The sequence below is a fragment of the Leptosomus discolor genome, chromosome 9 (genome assembly GCF_034619465.1).
Source record: "Leptosomus discolor isolate bLepDis1 chromosome 9, bLepDis1.hap2, whole genome shotgun sequence".
Lineage (NCBI taxonomy): Eukaryota > Metazoa > Chordata > Aves > Leptosomiformes > Leptosomidae > Leptosomus > Leptosomus discolor.
In genome coordinates this window covers 6,210,494-6,222,961 of record NC_141399.1, presented here as the reverse complement: position 1 = coordinate 6,222,961, position 12,468 = coordinate 6,210,494, and the positions used below count along the sequence as shown (strand labels likewise).

Below are 12,468 nucleotides of genomic sequence, written 5' to 3'. Positions count from 1 at the left end.
CGGCCTTCCCCTCCGAAGCTGGAGGATTTGGGGCACCATCACCCCACGAGCATCAGGGCCTCCCTGCGACGGCTCGACATCCGCCGCCCCCCAGTGCCACCTTGGCTGGGACAGCCGCTGCGTGGCCCTCTCCACGCTTGGCCCCCCGACTCCCTGTTTCCCAGCGGGATTCCCAGCGGGATCCGCCGTGTGAATATTAAACGTGCGTCATCTTTTGCTGAAGAAACAATGAACGTACTGACAGCAGCAGCAGCGCGACGCCCCTGTCAGCCGCCGTTCCTGGGCGGCGCGGGGTGACACCCCCGGGGCTGCCGCCCATTCCCCCGCCGCTTCAGCAGCGTTTAACCCCCGCGCCGAGCAGCGGCCGGGGCCGGGCGGTGGCGGCGGGGCCGGGAGCCGCCCCGGGGCGGTGCCGCGGCGCTCTTAGGCCTGCGCGGCGGCGGGGCGGGGGTGGTGGCAGCGGCAGCCATGGAGGTACAGCTGGCGCCGCTGCGGGCCTGGGAAGACTTCTTCCCCGGTTCGGATCGTTTCGCCCGGCCTGATTTCAAGGACATCTCGAAATGGAACAACCGGGTGGTCAGCAACCTGCTCTACTACCAGACCAACTACCTGATCTTGGCCACCGCCGTCGTCTCCATCGTGGGGTCAGTGCGCGGGCCTCGCTCTCTCCCGCCGGCAGCGGCGGCCGGGGAGGGTCCGGGGGGGAGGGCGGTGGGCCCGGGGGTGGCCCCGTTCCCCGGGGTGGCCGGTGCTGCGCCTCGGCCCGGTGCCCCGGGAAAAGGGTCCGGCCCGGCCCCGGGCGCTGTGCTGCTGGGTGGGATGTCAGGGGGGCAGGGGCAGAGAGGCTGCCGTTCCCTTCCTCTGCCTCCCCTTAATCCTCCGATTTACCTGGTATCGCCTAAAAAGTTACGGCCCGGTTACAGCCTGCCTTGTGGAGGGGGGGGGGGGGGGGTTGTTAGGTTAGGTGTAGTGTTCAGGATTTATTGATTTATTGGCGGGGGTCTAACAGATCTGAGGATTCCCTCTTACCTTCCTCTTCCACGGACTGCTCATGAAGCCCCTCTGCCCAAGGGAGAGCCCCCAGCTTGGCATGGGGCACCGTGCGCCTGGCAGAAAGCAGCGATGGGTTGGTGTGGAGGGTGTCACTGCTTTCTGAAAAACTGAGCTGCATCCTGCGCAGCGATCTGTGCTTCCTCACTAAATCTGTCCAGTGTGACTGCTCGAGCTGAGAGAAGCTTCACTTTGAATTTTTTTTTTTTTTTTTTTTTAAAAAGAGATGATTTCTGCTCTCTGTTACAGTTCTAAGCTTATGTTCAGGTGACAGATCAAGCCTTTCTTATTTCTGAGCTAGCTCATACTGAAAAATCTTTAATTAAAATAAATAAGATAGCCCTTTGTTTCATTTTGGTGGGCAAGATTAAGACCTATGAGGCAGGACCATCTCCTGGTATGATGTTCTGTCAAGCCCAGCTTTCCTGAAGAGAATCGGGAAATAACCTTATAATAGTCTTTTGAAACAAAGCCTATGTGAGTCGTCTTCAAGTATTGCTGTAGGGTCTTTGGTCAGAAAGCTCTTAAGCAAGACATGTAGCAGAGGCTGATGATTAAGCTTTTAATACAGAAACTGGAATACTCCACTCCTCAGAACAAACAATGCGCAAATGCTTAAATTGGAGAATTGCCCAGCCACCAGGCCAGAGTGGCTTTGGCTGAAGTGCATCTTATCTTGTATGTTGAAGAGGCTTAAATTTTGCCCCTATATCAATGTTGGGTGGGTTTTGGTTTTGTTAAGGAGTCTGTGACTTCTAAGGGCTTTTGAAGCTGTTGGCCCAGCATCTAAGTTGGTGAAGATTTTCTGGGTTGCAGGGCCTGTGCTCTGTGAACAGAGGGGCTGAGAATCCTGGTGTTTCTTCTTGCTGCATATGATGGTTAAACGTTTGACATAGCGGTGCAGGCTTTCTTCTTCTTCGTTGGGGGGGGGGGGGGGGGTACGTTGAAGTCAGCTCAATAGAGTACTAGTACTGGTAAAATGAGACTTCCGTGGTCTTGCTGTTCGTATACCACCTTGGTCTAAACTTCTGTGTGCATCTACCCTTGTTGAGCAGTGCGATGCTGTAGCCAGCTCTTGATGACTGGGTCAATCACAGTGGCCCTGGAAAGTAGGGGGACAGATCTTCTCCCAAGAAGGTGGGGGAAAGTATGTAAACAGTTTCAATGTCTCCAGTTGGAAAACTGGGATGGCAGCAGCTTTGACTCAGTCTCCTGAATTCCTCCTTTTGAATTCTGATCTCTTTTCTTCAGATCAAGGGTCACAGATCTCCCACTTATTTCCCACTGTGTTGCTGGGGTGAGAGGTGGAGGAGGAAGAGAACCACGGTGATGGAGATTAATATCAGAACCGCAACTCTGATACCTTAATATTGAATGGTAACCCTCTGAGCTGAAAGCTTAGGGATGAGGAACACCTGGAGCGGGATCTTGATCTCAAATATTTTATTTTATTTTATTGCCTGTCTTGGAGTCTTTGGTGTATGATGAATCTGATTCTTGTAACACTGAAGTAAGAGAGGATGGCAGAAGAACTCTAAAGGAAACAGGGTAACACTTCCACAGAGAAAAACGATCTATTTCTTTTATTAAAAAGATTTTTTGCTTGGACAGGCTGTGGCTTTGGGAGAAAGGTAAAGAAAGTCCTCCCAATAAATTTAACTTCATGACTAAATCATGCACTTCATACTGTAACAGGCAGGAATCCCTGAGTGATAAATGATGAATCATGGTTTTTTTAGGCACTCCAGGGCTGTATACAGGCTTAAGGGCAGGATTATTGAAACTGCTAATGTAGTGGTCTTCCTGTGATCAAAACTAAACTTAGCCCATGACCAGCTCTACCTGTTCTTAAACCATCTAATTATATAGACAGACTTATAATGCAGAGGTGACATTTTCAGCTATTGTAATGCTTGGTAGCTGTGGTGGTGCTGAGCTGACGTGGAAATTGTGGCCTGGAACTTTCTTGATACTGGAAGTACAGTGCTTATTGCCACGGCTTCAGTTTACTGCCTCTCCTACAACACAGTTGACCTCTCCAGCCTTTTACTGTCTCTCTGCAAGGTATGGAATAACCTTACCGTGAGTATAATGGAATTGTAATGGTCTCTACTGCATAATATCCATGACTTTCTCCCTCCATTTCCCTTCTCTGATAGCTACTGTTACATGTAAGTGATGTTCTGTGCTTTGCAATAATGTAGATTTCGCTTTCAGCCTACAGGACTAGGTAGAAAATAATAAACCAGTGAACAAGAAACTAGAACTACTGAATTAGTGCCGCCCTGCTAATACAGGCTAGTGGTAGCAGCCTTGTCTCTTCTACCCTCCCCGCCCTGCAAATTCCTTTAAGAATGAATCTGGACTATGCTTCCCCCCCCCCCCCCCCCACCCCCTCCAACTCTGTTGCAGTACACTGCTGATAAAACCTGAGATCTTTGCGAACTCAATTGTGCCCTTTCTCCCAGTTGTTCAGGAACTGGGCTGCCTGTTCTTACCCTGAGCCAGGGCCCTGTCATTGTGAGTGCTGTACAGATATTTATTAAAATCAGTGCCTCCCACAACCACTTGCAACTCCCCTCAAACAATCAGCTTGGTTAATAAGTGGAATTTGTCTGTGCTTTCACCTACTCCAACAAGGCTCCTCTGTCTTGCAGTTCAAATTTAACTACTTGAAATGATGTAATTTCTTTTAGGCTTTTGTTGCCATGTTCTTGCTAAAAATTAGTTTCTAAATCTGACAGCATTAAAAGGTGTGCTGGATTTCAGAGTGATGCATCTAAGAGTCTTCATTCTCTTTTGGCATAATGTCTTCCCTGCAGCCTCAGGTTCAATGTCTCTTTCCTTTGCCACTTCTCTAAAACCTCTACTGTCCCTCGGCACAACCCCTCGCAGTCAACGAGTGGGTGTCCTGGAGTGTGTCTTGTCTTCTTTTTGGTTTTCCTCCCCTAGACCACTACCTTCGCTGATGTGCTTGTAGGGATTCTCTTGCCAAAACGAAGACTCCAGAGCAGCAATGCGCTTAATTTCTCTAGTGCCTAATGAAAGATTAGGAATGAGTGAGCAAAACACATCACTGTAAAACATATGTTGCATAATAATATTAGTGCATAACTTTATAAAGGTCTGGCAATTCTGCAGAAAGAAATCTGTCTCCTGTTCTCCAAGCAATGTGAGTGAGCAACAGTAAGTCAAGAAGCATTGCTAAATCTGTGGATGCTGAGGGCTATCACCTGCGACAACATGCTGTATGAAGAGTTTTATGTGCTGCCTCTAGTTACACCTATATAACCTCAGTGAAGGTAGGGGTATGGGGAGAGAGGAGGCAGAACTTTAAAGAGAGTTAGTTTGAATTATTGCAAACAAGGAAGGAAGCATTTAAATGCACTAACCTGCCCACTGCTTGGAACAGGGTGGAGCAAAAGGCCTTCTAAAAGGTCATTTTCATGCTCATTTGATGTGATGGCCTAACTGAACTGTGCTAAGTAAAATGACTGCAGGTCTCCTACTCAGGGCCTTTGTTCCGACTTGCCTGGTCACATGCAAAAGAAACAGATGTGACAGCAACTGCTGGACAATCTCGCTGAGACAGCCATCTAAAATGGAGATGGTTTAAGGATGGAGCTGGCTTGCTTTTGCTTTTTGTGTGGCCTGTCCTGTTTCAGGCTCGTGCTGCTGGGGGCTGCCTGTCTCGCACAAAGGGTGTGTCTTGCCTAGCTCTTTTTTCCCCACTGTGTTCTAGCTGCGTACTCTCCAAGTAGCCGGTCACCTCCTCTGCTAGAAGGCTGTGCACAAGTGTGCAGATGCCAAATAACCCGGTAAGAAGAGGGGATGTGGTAAGATACGGAAAGCAGAGCTCTTTGGGCTTCCCAGCACCTCTGTGGGAAATCCTGCCTGTCTTGCGATGTGTGTAGGGCACAGCCTAGAGAGAGGAATCCCAATTAAAAAAAAAAAAAAAAAAAAAGTCTGCTCTTAATCTGTTTTTGCTGGCCAGAGGGAGCTGCCAGCACTTCTTCCCACACAACTGCACCCCCGCCTGCTAGCATCTTCTGATACTACTTCCACAAATGCAAAGCATCCCGCGGCGCTGCTTGGCACAGGACAATGCCTGTGTCCCTGCAGCCAGGCAGGATGTTTATTTGATTTGATTTGGGTTTCCCCTCTCTTTACTTCGTATGGAAGCGGATGCTGAAGGAAACCCGGTCTCTGAAGGGCAGCAGGGGTGCAACTGCAAGTCACCCTGCCACGCTGCTGGAACTGAACCTAGGTGATGGCTTTTCCTCACTCAGTTTGTCCCAGCTGTTCTGGAGGTCACAGCATCCTACCAGGGTTGTACCTTGTCCACTACAGAAAGCAATGCAGGAGATGATCCAGCCAGGGTGCTCTGAGCTCTGGGCTGCTCGCACCCCCAAATGCTATTTAGTCCTGCCATGCCGACTCCTTTCAGGGTCGTGAATGTTGGTAGTTTTCTTCTCCAACCCCAAAAGAGTTTTTCTCCCCTGAGTCGTTTGAGCAGTGTAAACTTAAGTTACCACATGCCGTGCTAATAGTTCCGTGCATTACATTTTTAGGAGTTTGAGAGGTCTCGTAAATCCCTGCTAAAGTGAATTATATTTAGAAAGTATTTTGTAACATACTTAATGGCTGGTCACTTACCTTGTCTCTGCAGCTTTGAAGGGCTTCCAGCCTTCTTACCTGAGCATGAATTTGGCATATTGTGTCTGATCTCTGTATAAATAAGGCCAATATCAATGTTGGTGGTTCAACCATAAGGTGACTTCTAGGGCTGTTATTCAGCTCTCTTTTCCCCAGACACTGGTGTTCTAAAATAACGTGTCCATGTTTCTTCCTTTTTAGCCTTCAGCTATTGTGTTACGGAGAGCAGCGTGCCAACAGATCTGAGTGAAACTGGGCAATGGAGGTCTGCCTTCCCCAAAAACACCATTGCTGGAGAAGTTCCTAAGTGTGAATTTCTAGGAGAATCTTAGTGCTGTGAATTATGCTGTGGGCGAGTCAAGCAATGAAGGGGAGTTTAGCATATGACACCCTGTCCAGTACTGTAAGCAACAGTAGTGAAATCCATGGACACATGGCTGATAATTTGAATCCCAGTTTTTAGCGGCAACTGCTATCCCCATCTGTTTTCATGTGGCTCTCAATGACTTCATTTGATACTTATGTTCACTCTTTCCTTGTACGTGTTGGAATGCAGCCCACTTCAGAAAACATGTAATTCAAATAACTTTCCCCAGGAAAGTGCGATCTTTTCAATGTTTTTTTGTTGGTTTTTTTTTTTTCCTTCACATCCCTTACAGCCAGTCACGTGTAATACCAGAAAGAAGTGTAGAACAGCGAAGTCTTTGGTCTCTTCCTTCTAAATATGGAGGGCTTGCTCTTCACTGCCGGTTTCTGAAAGTGTAATGAGAGTAGAGGGAAGGGTAGGGAAGAGAAAGCTTTGAGAGTATTTACCAGACACATGGAAAATGTGGAGTGGAGCTCTGCCTGGTTCTTTGTTGTCGCCAGGATCATCTTGTCTGTAGATTTTTCGGAACAAAAAACTGGTTGCTGTGAGTTGTCTGAGTAAGTTTGGCCAGCTGTGATGTGGAGGTGACTTCTACTTTAAGAATCTCCTATGTCCAGTAGTACGTATAGAAGCCAGGCACTAGTGTGGTCCAGTCATGAGTCACCCTCCTTCTCCTGCTGCAAAGGAGCACAGATGAAACTGATTTCTTTCCAGAGCAATGCTGTTCACTTTTTCCAGCCTGGAAACTTAAGATTGACAATTCAGAGCTAAAAATAGTCTGGCTGGCTACAGGGAGTGACTCAGATGCAACAAGCAAGTCTGCCCTGTCGCCACTTCCAAAAAACCCTGTTGGCTTTTCAGCATGAGTAGCAGAAGCAGGTGGGGAGCCAGTCTGAATTTTAATCTCTTTCCGTCCAGTTGTCGTGTCTCCTGTTGGCACAACTGACTTAAAGAATCAAGAGCCAGTCTCTGCTCTGAAATAATTGGGGAGAGGGTTCTTCCTCCTCTAGGAAAATGCTCTCTGGCCCGGCAGGTAGAGTGTCGGCATACCAGTCCAGCTCCAGAGCTGTGCTGCCTGTGCCGGATATGAAGCACAGACCACAAACCATAGCGTCCTCCTCACCAGTGGGGCGGAGTGGTGACTCACTGTGCCTGTTGGCTTTGGAACAGTGAACTGACTGCAAAGTCTACAAGGAGAAATCTTTATCGGGGCAGTGTTGTGCTGCTGTCACGGTTGTAACAGCTCAGAGCTCTCTGCTGCTGTGTAATTAGATCAGTGCACATACAGGAGAGTAAATCAGAGCACGCGTGAAATCACGTAGCTAACTACTATAGAGCTGACATGTAATGGAGCCTGGACTTTGTGCGAGTACAGAAGCAAGCTAAGCAAAGTCATTGCTGAAAGCTTGACTTTAAACAAGCTCCAAATACATGGTTTGAGCAGGTGATGTTCTTGCCCTGGCCCAAAAAAGGGACTTGCTGTTTATAGTCCAAAACTGATGAACTCGATGGCTTAGTTTGCTTGGTAACTTCGATAACAATAATAGAAGGCAAACTGAGCAGTGACTCTCTTGCCAGGCCTGGCTCTTCGTCCTGCAAGACCTTTATCCAGTTCCTTCTGACTCTCAGGCATGCTTGCAGACTGGGCTTCCATCTGTGGTGCTGATGGTGTTAAGCTCCTCCTGCAGGCTCATAAAATTATTTTGTTTGGGTGTAAACCAATAGGAAGGCTTATTCAGAAGTAGGAAATGGCGAAGTATCTTCCATTACACAACAGTCCCCAACCTTTCCCCATTTTGCAAGCCTAGACTAGATAACATGAAGAGCTAGTTCATCTGAAGGCCCAGGCTGAGCCTGGTGTGGGTCACATGTAGAGAAAAGATCAATCCCTTGGGCAACTAGTTGTGGACTCCATCTGCTTTTGGGGTTTGCTCACCCCTGGGTCTGATATCAAATGAATGTGGTGATTGCACAGGTAGGAGGGGTCCTGGTGGTAAGTGCTTCTGTTGATGAGGTGGCTGCAGAAACACTCGTTATCCTGCGCTACGCTCAGGAAGAGAGTGTAGAGACAAAGATTATCTAGATTCACTGCTAAGTGTTGCTTGTTCAGTTGCCCTTGCTGCTTTATTTAGCTTCTGCCTAAAAATCAGAGGTTGATAAAGCTCTTGCCTTTATCAACTGAGTTCTTAGTGCCTTACCTCTCTAGTAACAAGTTACCAGTGAGCTAGATGTTTGCTATGTGGACACAAGCCATGAAGGCTCTGAAATGGGACACTTCTTTTTTTTTTTTTTTTTTTTTTTTCCCCCTTTTCTTTTCTCCAGATTCCTGAGTCCCCTGAATATGATTATTGGCGGTCTCGTGGTGGTGCTGGTCTTCATGGGGTTTGTGTGGGTGTCGCACAACAAGGATATACTCCGCAGGCTGAAGAAGCAGTACCCAACCTCATTTGTAGTGGTCATCATGCTGTCTAGCTACTTCTTGATCTCCTATCTGGGAGATGTCATGGTGTTCATGTTTGGGATCACGCTTCCTCTCCTCTGTAAGTATTTTTCCTCTTCTCTGGGCGACTAGGGGCGTGTGACTTGAGCTTTCTCAGACTTAAGTCTGCAGAGTCTGAATTGGCTTTTGCCTTTGCTATCTCTATTTAAGTGACCCCAAAACAAAATTAGGGGGGAGGGGACACAAAACAGCACAAACAATCTTTAAAGTTCTTATTAAATGGGTACTTGCGGTTACTTAAGCGCCGTCACTGAGACTTCATCTTCTTCCAGTGGTGTCATGCCCTTGGAAGGTGTCTTAGGATGAATGCTGCAAGAACTATGCATTCCTCGGGCATTAACAATTAATGAGGGTGTTTGTCATGCAGTGATGTTCGTCCACGCTTCTCTGAGGCTCCGGAACATAAAGAACAAGCTGGAGAACAAGATGGAAGGAATAGGCTTGAAGAAGACCCCGATGGGCATCATCCTGGATGCTCTAGAACAGCAAGAAGATAGTATCAACAAACTGGCTGACTACATATCTAAAGTGAAGGAGTAAGCAGCTGCAACGTGGCGTTTTTACCCGTTGCAGGAGTGTAGTTGCTATTTACTATTGTTCAAGCTTGCTTTCAGTTTGTGTTCAAAACGAGAAATGCACGTGGTACAGATTACTAGCTGCAGGATACAGGTATTCCAGGGTCTTCAGGGCTCCTCTAAGAACATAAGAGCAGCAACTTTTTTTCTATTATATAGCAAAACGTTCTGGTGTTTACACAAATACATACTAACTTAAATGTGTTTGCTTGTCTCTTCTTCCGGGGGGGGTAGAGGAGGAAACCTGTGGAGTACAGTCTCTCAAACTGTCTCGTAGCGAGTCTGTCTACTAAAAGTAACACCCCTTTCATCTCACTTCTACAAGATGGCAGCTTAGCCAGTTTGTGCTGGGTGGCAGCGTTCAAGGTGAGCTGGAATGTATCGAAAGTATCTCTTGGATCCTCCGAAGCCCTCTCTTGAGCAGTCTGTATCGAGGAGACCACGTTGCTAGCTTAACTGGCAAGTGGTAAAACTGTGCGGCACTTGTAACGAACATGGGTTCCTGTCCTCACCTCACATTCCTCCTTTAGCAGCCGGCAAACAGTCTAAATCGATCTAAGCATGAAGAATATATATGGCACTGTGCATCTGTCCGTTCCAGTAAAATGCACCTTTGGTCCCTCTGAAATCTTGATCTGTAGAAACTGCTCCTCCGCAGGAGAGCCGAACTGTCTCGCATACCCGCTAGGCTAGGGCCAAGCATGGGAGAAAAGAAGTTTTCAGCTACCTGGGATGAGCTAGGTCTCTGCCCTGTTGATGTTTTTAAATACTGCTGCAGTAGGACTCCCTTTGCTCTGCTTTAGTCTGTATAGGCTGTTTGGTAGGCGGAGGTGTATGTGTTCTCGAGCGTGGGTCATCTTTTTCTTTCTTCTTCACCAGAATGCAAAGATAAAAGTAAAACGTGCGTCTCGTTGACTCTGTACTTCTGACACTCTTCAAAGGAATAAACTGGATTTCAGGTTTACAAGTAAAAGCAATAAATGTCAAGATACAGGTTTTGAAAACCCATTCCAAATTCATGAAGATATTTGCCTGTAACAACTCCTGAAAGTGGTGTGGGGGATTCTTTTTTTATATGTATTTTAACTTAACTGCCAGCTCTGATGGAATTATCTTGATAACAGGAGCTTACCAACAATAGGGGGGGGGAAAAAGTTGTCCAGGTGACACTCCATTTCAAATATTCTTGCATTTCTCTTTTCTAACAAAGTAATTTAACAAAAAAATCAAGGATACTTAAAAGTTGAAGCTTTTATGTAACTTACCATGCTGTTTTCATAGTGAACTGTGTAGAAATCTGAACACGTCATTCCGTTTAAGTGTTAAAGTGATCAGTATTTATTGAAAATGTCTGTATATTCCAGCTGAAGAGTCAATGGCCTGTTCCTCACTTGTAGCGCATGGTCTTTGTTTTTTGAAAACTGTTTCCACACTTAAAGAACGTAGTAGCCTATGACTTCATCATTACTGTAGGATTTTAAAAACTGCACAGTTATGAAGAAAAATAAACTCTAATGGTGATTACTGAGTGCGTTTATTTCAGGTTGGGAACAGGGGTTGGAAGCTTGAGCTTGTCGCTGTTTCTGTGGTGGTGGGAGATCTGCGAGCCCATGCTTGTGATCGGGCTGCTGGCTGTGGATGCTCTGGATCCGTGTTAATTTTGTGGCGGCACGAGGGACCTCCGAGCTGCAGGAATGTTATGGCCTTGCTCTTGAATCCTTACAGAGGCTCCTCTAGAGGTGCAGCACTTAAGACATTTGTTCATGCTGTTTCAGTCTCTTACATAACTCTACTTTACTTAACTGGGATTTTACATTTCTTTTAATTACCTGAGAGGGATTTCTGCTTCTAGGATTACGGGGAGCTGTGCCTTGAGCAGCACGGGGCAGTCAGCTCTCTGCGGTCAAACTAACGGTGCGATCTCTGCGTCTGGCTGCCTCCCTCCTCCTGAGGCTGCTCAGGGGGAGGACATGGATCAGAGCAGGGCTTCACACGTCCTGCTGAGTGTGCCCTGGTCAGGGGTGTCAGCTGCTTCTGGGTGTGGAAAGGTAAATGAAAGCTTGAACTAAGGATGGTGGAGACTACCTTGGCTTCACAGAGGTCCTGGATATTGCTGGTACTCCAGAACTATTACAATAAATGTGGGAAGGGGGAGCAGGGTGGGACTGGGATGTAGCTGCCAGGGAAAGGCTGCTCAGAGTTACAGGCAGGAGCAGGGAGAAACTCACCGAAGGCAATCCTGCAGGAGCTGTGCCTTCTGAGCAGGAAGGCAGGGGAGCTGCCCGTTAGCAAAGGGAGAGGCTTTGTTCTTTCCCAGCGCCTTACAGCTTTACAAACCAAACAAAAACCTCCAAAACAACTGGTCTCTTGTGGATGTGCTCCACAAGAGCGTGACTTACCTGTAGCTGCTTTACGAAAAAAAGGCTTTGCAGCAAAAAAAAAAAAAAAAAAAAAAAATCGATGTGACTAAAAAAAGGCAGAGGAAAAGAAATTTCACAAAAATATTAAGGAAAAACTAAGTTGTGTATATGCAGGTTTAAGCCCATCATACCCAGCCCTGCCAGGGGTGAGACGTGCTATTCACACCCCATACTAGGAGGAATAATGAATTTCTGAAACCCCTGGCAAAGAAGGGGGAAGGCTCATGCCCCTGCCACTGAGGAGGGGTGTGGGGAGAGACCTGAAATGGCATTTCAGGGCGCTCCAGGGTGGCTGTAATTCAGGAATACATCACGGACAGAGGGGGGGAATGAAGATTACAGGTCTCAGAGCAGAGCTTGGCATCATCTTTTATATGCTGATGAGGTACAATAGGAACTAGACTACGGTCTGAAATAGAGGTAGCTTGAAACCGTCAAGCCGAGGCGATTGACGTACCAGAGCAGGGGTTCTGTTCTGTGAGCGTCTTGTTAGCCATGGAAGTGCTGCACACATCTTAGAGAGAGCTTTATTTCATTTCTGTTTCCTTAGCCTAAAAAATGGAGCTGTATACATGGAAACCAAATACATTTCTCATGGACAAGAGAATAATAAAGGAGCACGTGTGTGAAAAGAAAGATAAAGCACAGCATGTTCCTGCAGAATCTGGCAGCAGAAGGACAACGTGGAAGCAAAATAGTTTGCTGACAAACTAGAAAGACAAGGTTGTTGATGCCTCTGAGAAAAATACTCCCACAACAAACTGGAGCTTCAAATCCGCTTGGCAGACAGATGGCACCGGGATTGTTTGATACCTGATGGAAACGCTTAGCACTGACTTTTCCCATGCCAGCCGTTTTCACCGCACTTAAAGTGTGTATCGCAGGCTTTGTTCCCAAAGA

General features: G+C 47.1%; 1 protein-coding gene across 1 annotated transcript; it reads left to right on the top strand.

Annotated features, from left to right (window-relative positions):
- The first annotated feature begins 465 nt into the window (after positions 1-465).
- Positions 466-10,670, top strand: ARL6IP5 (ARF like GTPase 6 interacting protein 5). The gene is made up of 3 exons (XM_086470070.1): positions 466-644; positions 8,396-8,613; positions 8,941-10,670. The coding sequence occupies exons 1-3, from the start codon at positions 469-471 to the stop codon at positions 9,111-9,113; spliced, it is 567 nt and encodes a 188-aa protein (XP_086326196.1). The 5' UTR covers positions 466-468; the 3' UTR covers positions 9,114-10,670.
- The last annotated feature ends 1,798 nt before the right edge of the window (positions 10,671-12,468 follow it).

Coding starts and splice junctions, on each gene's coding strand:
- ARL6IP5 (XM_086470070.1), top strand. CDS start 469: ATGGAGGTACAGCTGGCGCCGCTGCGGGCCTGGGAAGACTTCTTCCCC. Junction 645..8,395: donor GCCGTCGTCTCCATCGTGGG/GTCAGTGCGCGG, acceptor TCTTTTCTCCAG/ATTCCTGAGTCCCCTGAATA. Junction 8,614..8,940: donor GATCACGCTTCCTCTCCTCT/GTAAGTATTTTT, acceptor TTTGTCATGCAG/TGATGTTCGTCCACGCTTCT.